This window comes from Lipotes vexillifer, unplaced genomic scaffold (genome assembly GCF_000442215.2).
Source record: "Lipotes vexillifer unplaced genomic scaffold, Lipotes_vexillifer_v1.1 scaffold712, whole genome shotgun sequence".
In the NCBI taxonomy this organism is placed as follows: Eukaryota; Metazoa; Chordata; class Mammalia; order Artiodactyla; family Lipotidae; genus Lipotes; species Lipotes vexillifer.
Window position 1 is genome coordinate 43327 of NW_006775660.1, and position 23132 is coordinate 66458.

Consider the following 23132-nt stretch of genomic DNA (forward strand, 5'->3'; position numbering starts at 1 on the left):
GAATCCAGTCAGTTCAAATCTCAGCTCCACCACTTTATATCTGAGAGAAAATAGGCATATTTCTTGATCTAACCCCACTACAAATTAAATTTCATCAAGTCACAGATTTCTTCTACTTGTTCACCCACAATACATACTTAGTATATGAAACTTGCTGTATCTCAATTCCCTCATCTTAAATGGTGACAATAAGTGTCTATAATCCATTGCAACTGTAAGGATTGGAAAAGATTATCTTAAAAGTGTTAGTTGCTATTAAGATCTTCATTAGTATCTTCCTTCAGTCCCGGGAAGTCGGAGAGCCAGGGAAGACTTTCCTAGAAAAGTGCTGTGTACACAGTCGTTTCCACGTGAGAAATAACATGGAACCCAAATACCTAGGAAACATATCTGGCAGCCATTATCAGTTGAAGTTTCCCAGGCAATCTTACTATGTGTTTTTCTTCATGGCTTGCTACTCAGAGAAAATTTACTTAGGCCAAAATGAGTGGTGACGTTTTCAGTAAGAAGCCGGGTGCCTATCAGAAACCAAACACCTGGTCCAGGTTCGATGGAACATGCTATAGACAAGGCTGTTTGGGGACAGACGCCAGGCAGTGAGCAAGGGGAAACGCGGATGGTCTGCCATGCCACTGAGCGGATTATCAAGATACTTTAACCCTGAAAAATACACCACATTGTTACCGACAAAGTGCAATGACACAAATAGGAACAAAGTGCCAAAGGAGAACAGAAGGGGTTCCACAAACGTTATTCGGCTTAGATTATTCCAAATCATGTTTCCATTCAATTTATAAAATTGCTGTAATTGAGAACCTAATTCCTAACTACTGCCCAGAAACCCAAAGCACAACAGAAAAAAAGAGGCAACCTCCGAAGGCGTAAATTGTAAATTAGGTTGGAAAGTCAGATCCAAAGGGACCAATTAAAAACGGGGCTTCCCTGGTGGCGCAGTGCTTGAGAGTCCGCCTGCCGATGCAGGAGACGCGGGTTCGTGCCCCGTTTCGGGAGGATCCCACATGCCGCGGAGCGGCTGGGCCCGTGAGCCATGGCCGCTGGGCCTGCGCGTCCGGAGCCTGTGCTCCGCAAATGGGAGAGGCCACGACAGTGAGAGGCCCGCATAACGCAAGAAAAAAAAACAAAAAAACAAAAAAACAATAGCCCCCCCATCTCCAGCCGGCCTCCCACCTCTCTCCTTCACCTCACACACCACAAACATCCCGGGCATGAAGATGTGCCCTGGGACCCAAGCCCGTTTAAACTTCACTTGCCAAACTTCAGGGGCGCGTTCACTTCCACGGACGCCTGGGGGTCGATGACGTCAGACACGATGGCCACCTCCTTCTGCGCCTCGTCGTACCTCACCTGCAGGCTGGCCACGGCCCCACCCTCCACTCCGCTCACCGCCACCAGCACGCGGTCGCCATCCGGGTAGGTGAGAGGGTCCAGGGGCCTCACGGCTAGGGAGCATGGGAGCCGCGTCCGCAGCCGGCCGAAAGGGCTCACCAGAAGTGCCCACTCCTTCAGAGTCCGGCGCGCGGGTCCAGACCGAGAGACGTCGGGCTGGGACCCACCTGAGCCGTACAGCCGGGCCTGACAGGCCCCGCACGCACAGCGCCCCGCGACCTCGCTGGCCCACACTCGGAGCAGACAGAGCCGGAGGCAGCCCAGCCCCCATCCCGAGCAGGGGACGAACATGGCGTGCTTTCACGCTCCCTCAGATCACCTCAGCCACAGGCTAGTCTCGCCACGGCCAGTCGACTTGGCCGCTGTGCCGGCGCAAGTCAAAGGGGAGACACTTGAGAGGGTGTGCTGAAGCAACAGCAAGACCGCTCACTTCGTTCAGCAATTTAAACCTCAGCTACACACGCCTCGGGGGCAAATTGGAATTTCAAAGCTCTTAGCATCCACCCTGACCCTGACTCCTCGCCTACTCCCGCCCTTTCGCAAAGGCCGGTGGGATAGGTAGTTCTAATGGAGTCAGACGTCGAAGGGCTCGGCGGCTTATAAACTACGTTTCCCAAGAGGCAATGCGCAAGGTTGTTAAGGCTAGTAAGAGCAGGTGTTACACGGGACTCGGAAGGCAAGCGCTCCTTCCCTCTAGCCAATTATCCATTGGAGGGACAGGGGAAAAAAAAAAAAAATCACACCAGAATCCAACTGGCCAATGGAAAGCGTGGAAGGCGAAAGATGGGCAAGGCTGTGTGGTTTCCTTGGATACCGAGGACGCTACTTCTTTGGAGAGGGTGGAGCTTTGGAGTGAGACGAGGAAGCCAAAACTCACAGAGAAAAATAGGAGCCTAAATAAGGATCAGGACCGAGGGAAGTGGTAGGAAATTGCGCTTTTAAAGGTGAGAACTAGATGCAAAATAGGAGTACCCTCAGTGAGTGGTTAGTTCCAAACTGCATTAAACTAGTGCGGGGTACCCTGGGATAGAGAATCCCTAGGCAAGAGGATCAAGACCAGTTAGTGTTTTCTGAGGAAACTCCCTCTTTGATATCAAATGTAGGAATAGCGTTAGAGTCCTGTCTCCTTCCTGACTCTGAGTGATCTTACGTCAGTCATTGAACATCTCTGGGTTTTAACTGCTCGCTCTTAAAATGAGGTCAATAATACCTTCCTTGTCTTGCCTCAAAGGTTTTTTGTAGGGATCAAATGAGATAATGGATGTGAACACGCTGCACAGTCTGCCAAGTTGCAATTTAAATTATTATATTTTTATTTTATAGCATAGACTCTAAGTTACCAAGAAAAATCTGAGCGATCACGATTTGTGTTGACAGCAGCATTGTTCCCTTTGACTACAAATGATCCTCGGTTTTAGGACTCAAATAAGATGAGAGAGAGAGAGAGAGAGAGACATAGTGCCATGGCAAGAGTATGGAATTGGTTATTTTCCTGGCTCGGCCATTGGTTTATCTGTGTCACCTACACCTGTTTCTTCCACTTTAAGATGAAGAAGGATTGTACTAAATGACTCCGTAAGGTCTGTTTTACCTTTTATTATTTTGTGGGCAATTTAAAAATGAGAAAAGATTTATTTTCTCCTTTCCTGCTATCTCTCCCTTTCTGTGCCAGTTCCTCCTCCTACAAATTATTCCCTAAGTTCTTTAGCAAAGACACCCTGCAAACAATGACGTCCAATAAAATGCAAGTGCTGAAACTGAATGCCATAAAAAATTGAAGCCCTTGGCCAAGTGCAATAACCAGAATTACTGGGAGTAATAGTAATAGAGGGATGGGCTAAAGTCCTAATGAACTGAGCTAAAGTCCTCAGGGGCCCAGTTCATACGGTGCTTTGCAAGCCATTAACTTGTTAGAAATTCAGTGTTTTTCTTAAGTTATCCTTTCCTCCTTTCTGTCCCAGTCCTTCCTCCCTCCTTATTCTTCCTCCTTATGAAGGCTCACAATAGGTGCAAGCTTTTAGGTTCACCAAGTTCCCACTGCATACTAGTTCTATCCTTGGCTTTGTGTTTCATTTGGTCATAATTATTCAAACTGATCTTCACACGGTCTTTTTAATGAAAACCCACGGGAATAACTTTGAAAAAGGCATTGGTTTAAGCAAGTTGAGAATGCACTTAAATTTGTTGTACCCATGCCAAATATTTTTAGATTAAATAGAAAACCCTAATAGATAATTTTGTTTCTATGGTAATTTTTCCTTTTCTGACACAAACCTAGTTAGTGGAATTGGCAACTGAACAATAATTGCATATGTGGCAAAATCATTGTTTTACTATTTTCAAATAAACAAAAGAAAATTGACAAAAAATTACTTTTTGGATCATCTGAGTTTTAAAATGGAGAAAATTATGTATATTAAGGTTAATGTAAGATATTAAAAATTTACTGATACTTTTAAAAGTCTAATGAATGTATCAAGTCTGTCCACATATCAGTAACGACCAATAAAAGTACTACCTTCCACCTGTATGACATTATAATATTCAAAGCATGTTTACATGTATCATCTCATAGTATCCTCACAAAACACTCTGTTTGGCAGGGCAAGTATTATTTTGCTCATATTATTGATGAAGAAACAAGTTTTGAAAGATTAAAAAACAATTAGAAGGTCTGGCCGTCTTACCACTTTGTCAAAATGTCCTTCTATCTTCCTGACACCTTTGGAGAAAAAAAAGTTATTTATAAAATGAATAGAGAGTCATATATAACTCTCCCGCATATTTAGAGTTTACTTGTAGCATACTTTTACACGTTCTGTTTTTTAAAAGCCATTCCTGTGGTCATGAACATGTCCAGCTGGTAGGAGTGTAAGTTATTAAAACTTTCAGAGTTCAGTTTAGCAATATGCATAAAACACCTTAAAAATATGTGTATCCATGACCTGGAAACTGTACTTCTTGGAATTTAATGTAAACATAAAATTAAGGATGTTCACAAAAACTTACATTTACAGAATTTTGTTTTCAGGATTACTTACGATAGTAAAGAATTGAAGCAACTTAAATGTCCAAAAATAGGAGGGTGTTACATAAATTAGTATACGTATGGAATATTATGAACTTAAAATTGTGTTTTGAAAACTATTCAATGAAATGGGAAATCTTCCATAACATAATTGTAAAGGAGAAACCTACAATTCTGCTTCTGTGTATGTCTCCTTGACACTCACACAACTACCACACTCACATAGCTTCACTTCTGACACTTCTAGTAATCAAATGTGTGGAGGTTTTCCTCCTGCAACAAGCGACAATTTAATTCACTTCTGACACTAATATTAGATCCCACAGGTTAGGGGCTCATTTCCCCAAAACCACTCCCATCCACTTCAGATGCCAGTCACAAGTAGTAGGTCCTCAGGTTACCCACAACTTCTATCTCCTCTGGCTACAAACTGGAGATTCTGACAACCCCCTCCTCAGGTTCTATTAATTTGCTAGCGTGGCTCATAGAATTCAGGGAAACACTTAAATTTACCACTTTACTAAAGGATTTGATAAAGGATGCAGATGAACAGCCAGGTGAAGAGATGCAGAGGGTGAGGCCTGGGAGGGTCTGGATCACCGGAGCTTCTGTCCCCGTGGAGCTGGGATGTGTCCCCCCTCCTGGTGTGGGTGTGTTCACCAGCCTGGAAGCTCTCCAGACCCCATACTAGTGGGAATTTTATGGAAGCTTCATCACATAGGCATGATCGATTACTAACTATATTTTCAGTCCATCTTCCTTCTCAAGAGACTCGAGGGTAGGGCTGTAGATTCCAAGCTTCTAATCATGTCTTGTTTTTTCTGGTGACCAGCCCTCATCCAGGAGTCTACCCAAAGGTGCTTCATTAGAACAAAAGACACTCCTATCACCCAGGAAATTATAAGGGTTTTAGGAAGCCTTTGTTAGGAGCCAAGGGCAGAGACATATATATATATATATATATATATATATATATTTCTATTATCTCATAGTAATGTTAAGTGACATGAGTAGAATACCAAATTGTATGTATAGTATGATCTCAATTCTATAATAATAATAAGAAGAAGAATTTTAACATATATTCCATAGAAACAATTGCAGAGAGAAACACACAACTTGATAACAATGCTTATCTCCAAGTAGTAAGATGAATTATTTCATTTTTTTGTGTCTTCAATAATGAACATATATTACATTTATAATTAAAAAAATTTAAATGCACTTCTTAGCATATATTGTTTCCTAAGACTGACTCAGTGAGTCAGTCTTTCTTACCATCTAAATGCCATCTAAATATTCTAAATGAATATTTTATGTAATTTAATAATTAATATTCAATAAATGTACAATTTAATATACCAAATGAATATTCCATACTGAAATTTTGTCTGAGATATTTTATGATTGACTATTCTGATAGTTAAAGCCACAATTTAAGCAGTTGCTGCCTAAACTAGCCTAGTGATTAAATCTTGACACCTTGCCCTGTGGTGAAGAATTAACAACTTCAGACAGCCTAATGGAACAAATTTATTCAACACTGGATTATACATTCTGTAAAGGGAGTTACATTCTCTCATTGAGGGACCGAGTCTTTTCAAGTGTTGGGGCAGGGAGGGCGGGGCCCCTGCAGCTGGGAGTCCCCTCCCCACCAGGGCTCTTCTTCAGACTTTCCTGAACTTTGGCTGAAGTCCCCTGGCTCCTGGCCGAGCTCAGGAGATCCCCTCTGTTTGTCTTCCATCCCCTTCAGAGGGGCCAACTGCTGTGGCTTAGAGAGTCCTCTCAGACCGACCCATCATCAGCCCCTGAGGCTCTCAGGCTGCAAAGTCATAAATATCAAAGGCCTCTTGTCCATGATAGGAAATGGTCGCCATGCTAAGTTCTGTGGACTGAATCTATTCAGAAAGGGATCTCTCTCAAGTTTAAAAAAGGGAAACTTACTTGCCTTGTGCTACAAAAATAAGAAACTTAAAGATTTGTCCTTAAAGATCCACTGACTTGCAACTTCAAGGTCCTAGGCGAGGATAACTTGTTCTAAGTACTTTCATTACAGCATTAAAAAATGCCAGGTAGGTTTTATAAGTCGATGAACTCTACAACTCCTACACCTTACGAATGACAGATGATACTTGCATGAAATTGGCAACTGTCTTCCAGGAAGCCCTAGGATTTACAAGATGCTCTGAGTGACATCAGTCACAAAAACCATGTGTGGACAGCCACAACAGACTGTCACAAAAACGAAAAGACAACCTACAGAACGGGAGAAAATATTTGCAAACGATGTGACCAACAAGGGCTTACTTTCCAAAATATACAAACAGCTCATACAACTCAACAACAGAAAAACAAACAGTGCAATCTAAAAATGGGCAGAAGACCTAAATAGACATTTCTCCAAAGAAGACATACCAAGAAGACATGCCAATAGGCACATGAAAAGATGCTCAACATCACTAATTATTAGAGAAATGCAAATCAAAACTACAATGAGGGGCTTCCCTGGTGGCACAGTGGTTGAGAGTCCGCCTGCCGATGCAGGGGACACGGGTTTGTGCCCCGGTACGGGAAGATCCTATAAGCCGTGGAGCAGCTGGGTCTGTGAGCCAGGGCTGCTAAGCCTTCGCATCTGGAACCTGTGCTCCGCAACGGGAGAGGCCACAACAGTGACAGGCCCACCTACCGCAAAAAAAAAACAAAACAAAACTACAATGAGGTATCACCTCACACCAATCAGAATGGCCATCATTAAAAAGTCTACAAATAACAAATGCTGGAGAGGGTGTGGAGAAAAGGGAACCCTCCTACATTGTTGGTGGGAATGTAAGCTGATGCAGTCACTATGGAAAACAGTATGGAGGTTCCTCAGAAAACTAAAAATAGAATTACCATATGATCCAGCAATGCCACTCCTGGACATATATCCAGACAAAACTATAATTCAAAAAGATACATGCACCCCTATGTTCACAGCAGCAGTATTCACAATAGCCAGGACATGGAAACAACCCTAAATGTCCATTGACAGATGAATGAATAAAGAAGATGTAGTACATAGACACAATGGAATACTACTCAGCAATAAAAAAGAGTGAAATAATGGCATTTTCAGCAACATGGATGGACCTAGAGATTATCATACTAAGTGAAGTCAGAAAGAGAAAGACAAATACCATATCACTTATATGTGAATCTAAAATATGACACAAATGAAATTATGTATGAAACAGAATCACACACAGAGAACAATTTGGTGGCTGCCAAGGGGGAGAGGGTTGGGAAATGGATGGAGTGGGAAGTTGGGGTTAGCAGATGTAAGCTTTTATGTATAGAATGTATAAATAACAAGGTCCTATTGTATCACCCAGAGAACTATATTCAGTATCCTATGATAAACCATAATGGAAAAGAATACATTAAAAAAAGAATGTATATATAACTAAATCACTTTGCTGTACAGCAGTAATTAACACAACGTTGGAAATCAACTATACTTCCATTTAAAAAATTCAATAAATGGACAGCAGAGGGCATGAGAGAGTTTTCAGAAAAAAATGTAACCTAAAGAAAGGATTCTGGAATTCAGTTTAAGTGGGGGAAGCCCTAGGAATTTGTTTTCTTAATTATAAACTTTTGAAATAAATATATATTATGACCTCTGTTCTTCTTATGAATCTTAATAAACTCAATAATCTAAACAAATAACTAACAATACTGAGAAGTAGTTAATGAATATGTAGGCAGTCCTATTTGAAATCTACATGTTATTTATTTTGATGTAGATGATGTACAGGAAAAAGCTTGTTATTTAATGTAGTCAAATTTCCCTCACTTTAAACACCTTGAGAAACTGCCTAGTTTACAAATATCTGGAGAAGATTCTCATGGTTGGGGGGGATATGAGTACTTTGTATATTAAAGCAATATGTATTTGTGTGTGTGTGTGTGTGTGTGTGTGTGTGTGTGTGTGTAAGATAATATTTATTGCAAACAGAAAGCTAACTTATAATAGAAAAACTTTAAAAGCTCACTTTAGGCTAGAGTTCTTGTATGTGCTAACACTTCATTCCATTTCTACCAAGTAGCAATAGTGTTGCAACCATTTACACTGTAGTGGCATTAATATACCCTTTGAGTAGAAATTCCATTTACATTTTATATAATTTGAGGCTATGCTGTTAGTTATGTATAGGTTCAGGATTAATATTGCTTCCTGATAAAATTTTATTGTCATTAAATAATGATCCTTATTATCTCTAGTACTGCTTTCTATCTTGATGTATATTTTTATCTAATAATAATATTTTCATCCTTTTATTTCAAACCTGTGACATTATATTTGGGACTTGTCTCTTATAAACAGAATACAGATAGATATTTTAAATCCAGTTCAACAATCTGTCTCAACAAGTAAATTTAATCCACTTACTTTTTTTGGTAATTACTATTACATTTGTAATTATTCTTACCATCTTCTTTTGTGTTTTCTATTAACCTTGCCTTTTTTTGGCCTTTTTGTTGCTGTTGTTCCTCCTTTTCTCCATTCATATCTTCAGCTTAAATGTGTTTCTTTGTTCACCTTTTCCCTCTGTAGTAATTTGAAAGGCTATTTTACTTCTAAACATTATCCTTAAAATTTTCACATACTCACTTGACTTAGCAAATGGCTAATCAATATATCCATCTTCCTCTCAAAGAATAGAATTATTTAACATATATCTTTTCCCTTCCATCTTCCATGTCATTTATTGTCTTGTGTATGTTTGTTCCACCTTGTTTTTGAAGCCACATGAATAGTTGTTGCTATCTATATTTAATGCTTATTTAAATTTAGCAACATTTACCAATTTATTTGCTCATCTCTTTCCTTCTAGATTCAGTTTTGTTTTGTTTTGTTTTAAATTTATTTATTTTTGGCTCCGTTGGGTCTTTGTTGCTGCACGCAGGCTTTCTCTAGTTGTGTTGAGTGGGGCCTACTCTTCGTTGTGGTGTGCGGGCTTCTTATTGTGGTGGCTTCTCTTATAGCAGAGCACGGGCTCCAGGCACATGGGCTTCAGTAGTTGTGGCACACAGGCTTAGTTGCTCCATGGCATGTGAGATTTCCCGGACCAGGACTCGAACCTGTGTCCCCTGCATTGGCAGGCAGATTCTTAACCACTGCACCACCAGGGAAGCCCCTCAGTTTTTTACTGAAGTATATTCATTGTATATATTCAATGAGAGTCTCTGAGTAGTTTCTTCAGACTTTGAAATGTTTTTATTTTTACCTGCTCTCTTAAGTAATAATTTACCTGACATATACTGTCTCTCAGTACTTTGAAGAGATACAGTTTTTACTAATGAGAAGTCTTCTATCTAATTTAGTTGCTTTGTGGAGAGTCTGCTTTTTCTCTTTGGTGATTTTTGGAATTTTTTTCATTGTTTTAATAGTTTACATTTCAGCACTCTGTGTAGGTTTAGTTCTTTTTGTTTGCTTTGCTTTGTTTTAAAGTCAAGTTTATTGAGGTATAATTTACACACAGTAAAACTCACCCTTTTAAAGTATACAGCTCTATGAATTCTGGCAAATACATAGAGTCATGTAACCACTATGACAATCAGGATATAGAACTTTTCCATCACTGCCAAAAGTTCCCTCATCTCTCTTTGTAGTCAATCCTTGTCCCCCAACATTCACCCCTGGCAACCACCGACCCATTATCTGTCCCTATACTCTTTGCCTTTTTCAGAAACTCATATAGTAAATGGAATCATATAGTATATAGCCATTTGACTTAGTATAATATGAGATTCATCCATGTTGTTTTATGTATCAGTAATTGGTTTCAGAGTTTTATTCCATTACATGCATGTACCACCATTTGTTTATATATCCACAAGTTGATATTTTAGTTGTTTCTAGTTTTTGGTGACTATATAAAGCCAATATAAACATTTGTATATAGGTTTTGAATGGATATATTTCTTCATTTCCCTTGAATGTGTATTTACATATGAGTGGGGGATGGCTGGGTCATGTGGTAAATGTATTTAACTTCATAAGTAATATTTAAACTGTTTTCTGAAGGAGCTACCCAATTTTGCATTCCCACTAGCAATATGTGAGAGTTCCAGTTACTCCACAGCCTCACCAACACTTGGTATTGCCACTTTTTAAAAAAAACACTCTAATAGGTGTGTAGTTCTCTGTCATTATGAGTTTGATTTGCATTTCCCCAGTTACTAATGAAGTGAGCATGTTTTCACATTCTTATTTGCCATTTGTATATCTTAGGTGAAATATCCATTCAAATCTTTTGCCCATTTTTTGTTGGTCTGTTTGATTTCTTATTATTGAGTTTTGAGATTTCTTTATATATTCTTTTTTTTTTTCTGGCGGTACACAGGCCTCTCACTGCTGTGGCCTCTCCCGTTGCGGAGCACAGGCTCTGGATGCACAGGCTCAACGGCCATGGCTCACGGGCCCAGCCGCTCCACGGCATGTGGGATCTTCCCAGACCGGGGCACGAACCCTTGTCCCCTGCATCGGCAGGCGGACTCTCAACCACTGCGCCACCAGGGAAGCCCTCTTTATATATTCTTGATACCAGTCTTTTGTCAGATACATTATTTGGTCACATTTTTTCCCCACCTGTGGCTCTTGTTTAGTTTCCCAACACTGTCACCTGAAGAGCACATCTTTTAAATTTGAAAAAGTCCAATTTATCTATTTTTTTTCTTTTATGATTGTGGTTTTGTGTCCCATCTGAAAACAAAACAAAACAAAACAAAACAAAACTTTCTCCAAACCTAGGTTGCAAAGATTTTCTTCTACATTTTCTTTTGGAAGTTTTTTACTTTTAGGTTTTACATTTAGGCCTATGCCTCATTTCAAGTTAGGTTTTGTAAATCATGCAGGCTATGAGTTGAGGTGCATTCTTTTACATAAGGATGTTAAAGATCAGTTGTTCCAGCATCATTTTTTGGAAAATATGATCATCTTAATGGATTAAAAAGAAAACATGTAGCAAAATTCAATACCCATTCCTGATTAAAAACCCTCCATAAACTTGGAAGAGAAGGAACTTCCTCTACCTAATGTAGGCATCTGTGAAAAACTTCCACTTAATACCATATTTAACCATACAAGACTGAATGCTTTTTTCCTTTTAAGATCTGAAACAAGGCAAAGTTTTTCACTCTCACCACTTTATTGTCCTAGAGGTCCTATACAGTACAATAAGGCAATAAAAAACTGAAAGGAATCTACATTGGACAGAAATAAGTAAAATTTTCTATGTGCAGACAACATGATCATCTAAGTAGAAAATTCTAAAGAATATTATACAAAGCTAACTGAATTAATTAAAAATTTTACAAGGTTACAAGATACAAGGTCAGTAACAAAAATCAGTTCTATTTCTAAGGACTAAAAATGGCATTTAGAAATTGAAATTTAAAAACAATACCATTTACAATAGCATACAAAATGTAAAATACTTAGGGGTAAATTTAATGAAATATATGCAAGACCTATTTTCTGAAAACTGTAAAACATTGCTGAGAGAAACTGAAGATCTAGATAAGTGGAGAGAAATACCATATTCAAGTAAAATAAGACTCAAGATGGCATGTCACTCCACACTGATGTATTGATTCACTGGTCAGTCAAAATTCTAGCAGCCTTTTCAAAAAATAGAAATTGACAAGTAACTTCTAAAATGTTTATGGAAATGTAAAGTACCAAGTACAGCCAAAACGATTTTGAAAATAGAACTAAGTTTGAAGACTTACACTACTTCATTTTAAGACTTAATGTAAAACTACAATAATCAACATAATGTTGTATGGCTATAAGAATAGACATTTAAATCAATGGGACAGAATAGAGACTATAGAAATAGACCTACACATATATGGTTAGTTAATTTTTGAGAAAGGTGTTACTATAATTATAATATGACAATGGGAAGGGGAGGCTTTTCCCAACAAATGGTACTGGAACATTAAATATCCATATGCCTGTCCATCCACTCTCCAAAAGAACATCAACCTTTACTTCACATCATACACAAAAATTTGAAATAGTTAAAAGATGCAAATAGAAGAGCTAAAACTATAAAAGTTCTGGAAGAAAATACAGGAGGAAATCTTGTGACCTTGAGTTTGGCAAAGATTTCTTAAATAAGATACAAAAAGCATGAACCATAAAAGAAAAAAAACCAATAAATTGGATTTCCTCAAAATTCAGAAGTTTTGCTCTTCAGAATGAAGAGACCAGGAGAGATTGAGAGAAAATATTTATGAAACGTATTGATGAAGGACTTGTATCCAGAATACGCAACGAACTCTTACAACAATGATAAGAAGAAAACCTGATTTTTTTTTTTTTCTGTACACAGGCCCCTCACTGGTGTGGCCTCTCCCGTTGCGGAGCACAGGCTCTGGACGCGCAGGCTCAGCGGCCATGGTGCACAGGCCCAGCCACTCCGAGGCATGTGGGATCTTCTCAGACCAGGGCACGAACCCGTGTCCCCTGCATAGGCAGGTGGACTCTCAACCACTGTGCCACCAGGGAAGCCCCAAACCTGATTTTTTTAATGAGCAAAAAAAATTGAATATACACTTAAACTAAGAAGATATATAAATGGCAACTAAGCCCATAAAAAGATGCTCATCATAATAAGTCATTATGGAAGTGCAAATTAAAACCACAAAATTAAAATTAGATAACACTACATACCCACCCAAATGGCTAAAACTAAAAATACTGACAATACCAAGTGTTGACAAGGGTGTGAAGCAGTGGGAACCCTCATACACTGCTGGTGGGTATATAAAATGGTACGGCCACTTTGGAAAACAATTTGACAGTTTCTTATAGAATTAAACATAACTTACCATATGACCCAGTAATTCTACTCCTAGGTATTTACCCAAGAGAAATGAAAACATATGTTCACATGAAGACTTGTACTTGAATGTTCATAGCAACTTTATTCATAATAGCCAAAAATGAGAAACAAATGTCTATCAACTGGAGAATGGCAAATAAATCATCGTGTATTTGTACAATGGAGTAGCATTCAGCAATACAAGAAATGAAATACAGATATCCATAGCAGTGTAGATGAACCTCAGAAACCTTATGCTTAAATGGTAGAAGACAGAAATATATATGATTCTATACATATGAAATTCTAGAAAAGGCAAAACTACTGGTTGTTACCAGGTGCCTGGGATGGAGGGGATGGGGATAGAAGGGGCACTGGCTGTAAAGGGGCATAAAGGAACTTTTAAAAAGTGATGGGAATGTTTGTGGCAGTGATTACACAACTGTCAATATTTGTAAAAACTCATCAAATTGTATACTTAAAATTATGAGTTTTGTTGAACATAAATTACATACCTCAATAAAGCTGAATTTGTAAAAAATTTACTCAATTCATGTTTCTCCTTTCCTCTCCTCCTCCTGATCATGAGACCCAAGTTCAGGGTTATTAGGTAGCATAATACTTCAGGGTGGTTGGTGTCTGACCATGCTGACTCCTCCTGAGATATGCATCCATCTGGGTCTCAGATATGGGTCTTCATGCTGGCATCTTCTGAGAATTCTGCAACCCCATCTGGTGCTCAATTGTATGGTCCACAGAGCTTTCTGAAGCAGTGTCTTTTCATCATAACACTAAGGGCTCTTGGGGTATAGCACTCCCAGCCACACTCAACACCTACCCCACTCCACTCTGTAAACTCTTTTGGGCCCCTCTCTGCCTAGACAGTTTTCTTTACTTTATCACATGAAAGGGCAGAGTTGATGCTGGCCCTGGAAACTTGCCACTTTCCCCAAGTCCCACTTGGGGGAGGAGGTACATTATCCCTCTGATGTCCTTGAAGTCCAAGTTGCACTATTTCATTTCCAGAGCTTGATCCTGGGTGGACAGGGTGCCTCAGGGGCCCATGTCAGCTTGTTTCCTCACCACCTCTCCTTGTTCCCCAGCTGAGAAAGAGGGTGTTTTCGGTTTATTTTTATTTTTAATTTCCTCTTCCAATGTAAAGTAGGAAGATTGTCTTGCTAAATATTCTTCTAATCCTATCAGTAACGTAAGAACCTTTGCCTTTAGAGGAAGAAAGAAATTGAGCAGGGGATGCTGCCCAGGGAGAGGAAGACAAAAGTAGAGATATGCCTAGGGCCAGATGAAGCCTGAGAACAGGAAATACTCATGCAATGAAAAGAGAAGCCTGTGAAATTTCTAGATATGGGAGAGGGAACTTTACCTGCTTTACTTACTGTCTAAAGCTGACTCTTCCCTGACTCAGAGTTGACACCTATTCTTTTAAGGACTTTAAAAATTTTTAGTTGCTCCCTTTCTCCCTCTCCAGTACCCAATATTCTATATAGTCTTTCTTATCCTAGATTTAAACATGTCACGGTGGGATTTGAAGATTAGGTTTACCAGGACTCTCACACCAAATCCTAAGGAGAGCTCTGGGACAAAATCATGCTCAAGAGGACCCAAATTGCCTTTTTCAGATCATAGATTCCTGAAATAATTTGGTCCAGGCCCAGGCTGACCTCTGTTTATTTTTTCCCTATAAAAATAATCTAAGGCATATTATACATGAAAGCTGAGGAACCAGGCAGTGACAGGAGGAAGGAACCATTTATTGAGGACTATATGCTGGGTCTGGGCTGAGACTTCACATGCGTTGTCCCATTTAATCTTCACAACAACTCTTAAATCATCTTGCAGCTAAGGAAACAGACACTTAGAGGCTAAATATCTTGCCAAAGTTTACAAAGGAAGGGGAGGAATGAGATTCAAGCCCAAAGTGAGGAACTTCCAAGTAGTCAATTCCATTAGGTCATGCTATCATCCTGGTAGACTGAGTTAAAGCCACTAATCCCAGTCTTACATGAAATAACAGGAGAAGGAGGAGGAGGAAGGGAGAGACCTGGGCTGTTGCAGATGGGAGGCACTGATGAAACCGACCAGAGTTCTTGGCCTTCCCCAGGCTAGAGAAATTGACTAGAGGCCAGACAAGACATTCAGGCAAGCATTTACTGGGGCCCCTGCTGCAGCAGCGGGGAGCGGGAACAAACAACAGATTCCCTTGATTGCTCCCTCGCGGTGTGTGGGTGGGGGAGGGCGAGCTTGTCCCTTATATGGGGTGAGGGTAGGGGTGTGTCCAGGGGTCAGGCCAGAGGGGTGGCTCAGTAGTTTTGCCCACCCATTAGGTGGTGTTGCGTGCAGGGGGCATGCTCAGTACCCTGGTTTTGCTCCCAACACCCTGGTTTTGCTCCAGGCTCCACAAAAGTGGCAGTTGGGTTTCTGGTCTTTTTGTATCTTTGGGGTCTATAATTTGCCCCAACTGCACATGGACATGGTTATACTTAGTCACATACAGTTTCTTTTATTTTTTTGCTACAGGAGAGATGTGTCTGGGTGCAAGCACTGCAGCACTGCAGCAAAGGGGCCTAGGTCCCAGCCTGTCTCAGTGATACCCCATTTTTCATGAAGATCTTTGCTAAGGAAACAGACCCATGTAGACTCACAGTTTCTCCTGATTATGCTATGGGGAAGAGAAAAGGTGTAAATGACAGAGGAGGTTTACAAGGCAATGGCCTAGTTAGATAAGATAGACAACTGTTGTAATGATATGAATGTGCTTTCTGGTATCATATTTTTTTAACATCGTTATTGGAGTATAATTGCTTCACAATGGTGTGCTAGTTTCTGCTCTATAACAAAGTAGATCAGCTATACATAAACATATATCCCCATATCCACTCCCTCTTGAGTCTCCCTCCCACCCTCCCTATCCCACCCGTCTAGGTGGTCACAAAGCACCGAGCTGAGCTCCCTGTGCTATGCAGCTGCTTCCCATTAGCTATCTATTTTACATTTGGTAGTGTATATATGTCCATGCCACTCTCTCACTTCATTCCAGTTTACCCTTCCCCCTTCCTGTGTACTCAAGTCCATTATCTACATCTGTGTCTTTATTCCTGTCCTGCCCCTAGGTTCTTCAGAACCTTTTTTTTTTCTTTTTAAGCTTCCATATATATGTGTTAGCATACGGGATTTGTTTTTCTCTTTCTGACTTACTTACTCTATTTAGGTCTTCTGCCCATTTTTGGATTGGGTTGTTTGTTTTTCTGATATTGAGCTGCATGAGCTGGTCGTAAATTTTGGAGATTAATCCTTTGTCAGTTGCTTCATTTGCAAATATTTTCTCCCATTCTGAGGGCTGTCTTTTCGTCTTGTTTATGGCTTCCTTTGCTGTGCAAAAGCTTTTAAGTTTCATTAGGTCCTATTTGTTTATTTTTGTTTTTATTTCCATTTCTCTAGGAGGTGGGTCAAAAGGATCTTGCTGTGATTTATGTCCTAGAGTGTTCCACCTGTGTTTTCCTCTAAGAGTTTTATAGTGTCTGGCCTTATATTTAGGTCTTTAATCCAGTTTGAGTTTATTTTTGTGTATGGTGTTAGGGAGTGTTCTAATTTCATTCTTTTCATGTAGTTGTCCAATTTTCCCAGTACCACTTATTGAAGAGGCTGCCTTTTCTTCATTGTATATTCTTGCCTCCTTCATCAAAATTCAGGTGACCATATGTGCGTGGGTTTATCTCTGGGCTTTCTCTACTGTTCCATTTATGTATATTTCTGTTTTTGTGCCATTACCATACTGGCTTGATTACTGTAGCTCTGTACTATACTCTGCAGTCCAGGAGCCTGATTCCTCCAGCTCCATTTTTCTTTCTCAAGGTTGATTTGGCTATTCAGGGTCTTCTGTGTTTCCATACAAATTGTGAAATTTTTTGTTCTAGTTCTGTGAAAAATGCCATTGGTATTTTGATAGGGATTGCACTGAATCTGTAGATTGCTTTGGGTAGTATGGTCATTTTCACAGTGTTGATTCTTCCAATCCAAGAACACAGTATATCTCTCCATCTGTTTGTATCATCTTTAATTTCTTTCATCAGTGTCTTATAGTTTTCTGCATACAGGTCTTTTGTCTCCTTAGGTAGGTTTATTCCTAGGTATTTTATTCTTTTTGTTGCAATGGTAAATGGGGTGTTTCCTTAATTTCTCGTTCAGATTTTTCATTATTAGTGTATAGGAATGCCAGAGATTTCTGTGCATTAACTTTGTATCCTGCTACTTTATCAAATTCATTGATTAGCTCTAGTAGTTTCCTGGTAGCATCTTTAGGATTCTCTACGTATAGTATCATGTCATCTGTAAGCAGTGACAGCTTTACTGCTTCTTTTCTAATTTGGATTCCTTTTATTTCTTTTTCTCCTCTGACTGCTGTGGCTAAAACTTCCAAAACTATGTTGAATAAGAGTGGTGAGAGTGGACAACCTTGTCTTGTTCTTGATCTTAGAGGAAATAGTTTCAGTTTTTCTCCACTGAGAACGATGTTGGCTGTGGGTTTGTCATATATGGCCTTTATTATGTTGAGGAAAGTTCCCTCTGTGCCTAGTTTCTGGAGGGTTTTTATCATAAATGGGTGTTGAATTTTGTCAAAAGCTTTCTCTGCATCTATTGAGATGATCATATGGTTTTTCTCCTTCAGTTTGTTAATATGGTTTATCACATTGATTGATTTGCGTATATTGAAGAATCCTTGCACTCTGGGATAAACCCCACTTGACCATGGTGTATGATCATTTTACTGTGCTGTTGGATTCTGTTTGCTAGTATTTTGTTAAGGATTTTTGCATCTATGTTCATCAGTGATATTGGTCTGTAGTTTTCTTTCTTTGTGACACCTTTGTCTGGTTTTGGTATCAGGGTGATGGTGGCCTCGTAGAATGAGTTTGGGAGTGTTCCTCCCTCTGCTATATTTTGGAGGAGTTTGAGAATGATACGTGTTACCTCTTCTCTAAATGTTTGACAGAATTTGCCTGTGAAGCCATCTGGTCCTTGGTTTTGTTTATTGGAAGATTTTAAATCACAGTCTCAATTTCAGTGCTTGTGATTGGTCTGTTCATATTTTCTATTTCTTCCTGGTTCAGTCTCGGAAGGTTGTGCTTTTCTAAGAATTTGTCCATTTCCTCCATGTTGTCCATTTTATTGGCATATAGTTGCTTGTAGTAATCTCTCATGATCCTTTGTATTTCTGCAGTGTCAGTTGTTACTTCTCCTTTTTCATTTCTAATTTTATTGATTTGAGTCTTCCCCCTTTTTTTCTTGATGAGTCTGGCTAATGGTTTATCAATTTAGTTTATCTTCTCAAAGAATCAGCTTTTAGTTTTATTCATCTTTGCTCTTGTTTCCTTCATTTCTTTTTCATTTATCTTTGATCTGATCTTTATGATTTCTTTCCTTTGCTAACTTTGGGGTTTTTTTGTTCTTCCTTCTCTAATTGCTTTAGGTGTAAGATTAGGTTGTTTATTTGAGATGTTTCTTGTTTCTTGAGGTAGGATTGTATTGCTATAACATTCCCTCTTAGAACTGCTTTTGCTGCATCCCATAAGTTTTGGGTCATTGTGTTTTCATTGTCATTTGTTTCTAGGTATTTTTTGATTTCCTCTTTGAGTTCTTCAGTGATCTCTTGGTTATTTAGTAGCATATTGTTTAGTCTCCACGTTTGTATTTTTTACAGATTTTTTTCTGTAATTGATATCTAGTCTCATAGTGTTGTGGTCAGAAAAGACACTTGATGCCATTTCAATTTTCTTAAATTTACCAGGGCTTAATTTGTGACCCAAGATATGACCTATCCTGGAGAATGTTCCATGAACACTTGAGAAGAAAGTATGTTCTGTTGTTTTTGGGTGGAATGTCCTATAAATATCAATTAAGTCCATCCTGTTAAATGTATCATTTAAAGCTTGTGTTTCCTCATTTATTTTCATTTTGGATCTGTCCATTGGTGAAAGTGGGGTGTTAAAGTCCCCTACTATGATTGTGTTACTGTCGATTTCCCGTTTTATGGCTGTTAGCATTTGCCTTATGTATTGAGATGCTCCTATGTTTGTTGCGTAAATATTTACAATTGTTATATCTTTTTCTTGGATTGATCCCTTGATCATTATGTAGTGTCCTTCTTTGTCTCTTGTAATAGTCTTTATTTTAAAGTCTATTTTGTCTGATATGAGAATTGCTACTCCAGCTTTCTTTTGATTTCCATTTGCATGGAATATCTTTTTCCATCCCCTCACCTTCAGTCTGTATGTATCCCTAGGTCTGAAGTAGGTCTCTTGTAGACAGCATATATATGGGTCTTGTTTTTGTATCCATTCAGCCAGTCTATGTCTTTTGGTAGGAGCATTTAATCCATTTACATTTAAGGTAGTTATCGATATGTATGTTCCTATTCCCATTTTCTTAATTGTTTTGGGTTTGTTATTGTAGGTCTTTTCCTTCTCTTGTGTTTCCTGCCTAGAGAAGTTCCTTTAGCATTGTTGTAACGCTGGTTTGGTTGTGCTGAATTCTCTTACCTTTTGCTTGCCTGTAAAGCTTTTAATTTCTCCATTGAATCTGAATGAGATCCTTCCTGGGTAGAGTAATCTTGGTTGTAGGTTTTTCCCTTTCATCACTTTCAATATTTCCTGCCACTCCCTTCTGGCTTGCAGAGTTTCTGCTGAAAGATCAGCTGTTAACCTTATGGGGATTCCCTTATATGTTATTTGTTGTTTTTCCCTTGTTGCTTTTAATATTTTTTCTTTGTATTTAATTTTTGATAGTTTGAATAACATGTGTCTTGGTACGTTTCTCCTTGGATTTATCATGTATGGGACTCTTTGCACTTCCTGGACTTGATTAACTGTTTAACTTTCCCATATTAGGGAAATTTTCAACTATAATCTCTTCAAATATTTTCTCATTCCCTTTCTTTTTCTTCTCTGGGACCCCTATAATTTGAATGTTGGTGCGTTTAATGTTGTCCCAGAGGTCTCTGAGACTGTCCTCAGTTCTTTTCATTCTTTTTTCTTTATTCTGCTCCACGGTAGTTATTTCCACTATTTCATCTTCCAGGTCACTTATCCGTTCTTCTGCCTCAGTTATTCTGCTATTAATTCCTTCTAGAGAATTTTTAATTTCATTTATTTTGTTGTTCATCATTGTTTGTTTGCTCTTTAGTTCTTCTAGGTCCTGGTTAAACATTTCTTGTATTTTCTCTATTCTATTTCTAAGATTTTGGATCATCTTTACTATCATTATTCTGAATTCCTTTTCAGGTAGACTGCCTATTTCCTCTTCTTTTGTTTGGTCTGGTGGGTTTTTACATTGCTCCTTCAACTGCTGTGTGTTTCTCTGTCTTCTCAGTTTGCTTAACTTACTGTGTTTGGGGTCTCCTTTTCGCAGGCTGCAGGTTAATTGTTCCCATTGTTTTTGGTGTCTGCCCCCAGTGGGTAAGGTTGGTTCAGTGGGTTGTGTAGGCTTCCTGGTGGAGGGGACTGGTTCCTGTGTTCTGGTGGATGAGGCTGGATCTTGTCTTTCTGATGGGCCGGACTGCATCTGGTGGTGTGTTTTGGGGTGCCTGTGACTTTATTATGATTTTAGGCAGCCTCTCTGCTAATGGGTGGGGTTGTGTTCCTGGCTTGCTAGTTGTTTGGCATAGGGTGTCCAGCACTGTAGCTTGCTGGTTGTTGAGTGGAGCTGGGTCTTAGCATTGAGATGGAGATCTCTGGGCGAGCTTTTGCTGTTTGATATGTGGAGCTGGGAGGTCTCTGGTGGACCAATGGCCTGAACTCGGCTCTCCCACCTAAGAGGCACAGGCCTGACACCCGGCCGGAGCACCAAGACCCTGACAGCCACACGGCTCAGAAGAAAAGGGAGAAAGAAGGAAGGAAGGAAGGAAGGAAAAAAAGAAAGAAAGAAAGAAAGAAAAGAGAAAGAAAGAAAGAAAAGAGAGAAAGAAAGAGAGAAATAAATAAATAAATAAAAATTAAGAAAATTTAAAAGTAATAAAAGAAAGAAAGAAAGAAGAGAGCAACCAAACCTGAAAATAAATCCACCCATGATAATAAGTCCTAAAAACTATACTAAAAAAACAAACAAACAAAATAAAACGGACCAACAGACCCCTAGGACAAATGGTAAAAGCAAAGCTATACAGACAAAGTCACACAAAGAAGCATACACATACACACTCACAAAAGGAGAAAAAGGAAAAAAATATCTATATATAGAAAAGAAAAAAAGGAAGAGAACAAACAAATCAATAAGCAAATCTACCAATGATAATAAACTCTAAATACTAAACTACGATAAACATAAAACCAGAAACAAATTAGATGCAGAAAGCAAACCCCAAGTCTACTGTTGCTACCAAAGTCCACCGCCTCAATTTTGGGATGATTCGTTGTCTATTCAGGTACTCCACAGATGCAGGGTACATCAAGTTGATTGTGGAGATTTAATCCACTGCTCCTGAGGCCGCTGGGAGAGATTTCCCTTTCTCTTCTTTGTTCGCACAGCTCCTGGGGTTCATCTTTGGATTTGGCCCCGCCTCTGCGTGTAGGTAGCCTGGGGGCATCTGTTCTTTGCTCAGACAGGACGGGGTTAAAGGAGCAGCTGATTAGGGGGCTCTGGCTCACTCAGGCTGGGGGGAGGGAGGGGTACAGAATGTGGGGGGAGCCTGTGGCGGCAGAGGCCGGCGTGACACTGCAACAGCCTGAGGCGCGCCATGTGTTCTCCCAGGGAAGTTGTCTCTGGATCATGGGACCCTGGCAGTGGCGGGCTGCACAGACTCACGGGAGGGGAGGTGCAGATAGTGACCTGTGCTCGCACACAGGCTTCTTGGTCACTGCAGCAGCAGCCTTAGTGTTTCATGCCCATCTCTGGGGTCCGCGCTCACAGCCACGGCTCACGGTCTCCTTGCACACTCCGAAACAATGGTCTCTTGCCTCTTAGGCACGTCCAGACTTTTTCCCAGACTCCCTCCCGGCTAGCTGTGGCACACTAGCCCCCTTCAGGCTGTGTTCACGCAGCCAACCCGTCCTCTCCCTGGGATCTGACCTCCAAAGCCCGAGCCTCAGCTCCCAGCCCCCACCCGTCCCGGCAGGTGAGCAGACAAGCCTCTCGGGCTGGTGAGTGCCGGTCGGCACTGATCCTCTGTGCGGGAATCTCTCCGCTTTGCCCTCCGCACCCCTGTTGCTGCGCTCTGCTCCGCGGCTCCGAAGCTTCCCCAACTCCGCCTCCCGCAATCTCTGCCCGCGAAGGGGCTTCCTAGTGTGTGGACACTTTTCCTCCTTCACAGCTCCCTCCCTGTGGTGCAGGTCCTGTCCCTATTCTTTTGTCTCTGGTTTTTCTTTTTTCTTTTGCCCTACCCAGGTACGTGGGGAGTTCCTTGCCCTTTGGGAAGTCTGAGGTCTTCTGCCAGCGTTCAGTAGGTGTTCTGCAGGGGTTGTTCCACATATAGATGTGTTTCTGATGTATTTGTGGGAAGGAAGGTGAAAGGTGATCTCCACGTCTTACTCCTCCGCCATCTTGAAGGTGTCTTCATATTTTTTGAGCAAGCAAAGATAATGGAATTTGAAAAACGTGGGCATTTTCATAGCAAGAGTGAGGAATGGCTTGCAACATGACGATTCTAGATTGCATGCAAACATGTAGAATCTCTGTTTAACAGACCTTCTGGAAGACTGTCAGCTTCTGAGCTACTTGGGCATTCCACACCTCCCACAGGCTTTGGAACTCAGTCTCTGCTTACTACTAAATTATTTGCAAACTATTAGGGAGACCAATAGGGCTTTTGAGGC

At 40.1% G+C, this 23132-nt stretch overlaps 2 protein-coding genes across 2 annotated transcripts in view; one reads left to right on the forward strand and one right to left on the reverse strand.

Moving 5' to 3' along the window:
• FAM185A (family with sequence similarity 185 member A) overlaps positions 1-1698 on the reverse strand; it is a gene marked incomplete at its 3' end in the record, with an annotated part of 45020 nt that extends 43322 nt beyond the window's left edge. Inside the window, exon 1 of the mRNA XM_007450096.1 lies at positions 1272-1698. Within this exon, the coding sequence (XP_007450158.1) occupies positions 1272-1698 (427 nt within the window). The remainder of the gene's footprint in view (positions 1-1271) is intronic.
• Positions 1699-2217: 519 nt separating this feature from the next.
• CCDC146 (coiled-coil domain containing 146) overlaps positions 2218-23132 on the forward strand; it is a 140591-nt gene continuing 119676 nt past the window's right edge. Inside the window, exon 1 of the mRNA XM_007450083.1 lies at positions 2218-2329. The gene's annotated coding sequence lies outside the window, so the exon portion shown is untranslated. The remainder of the gene's footprint in view (positions 2330-23132) is intronic.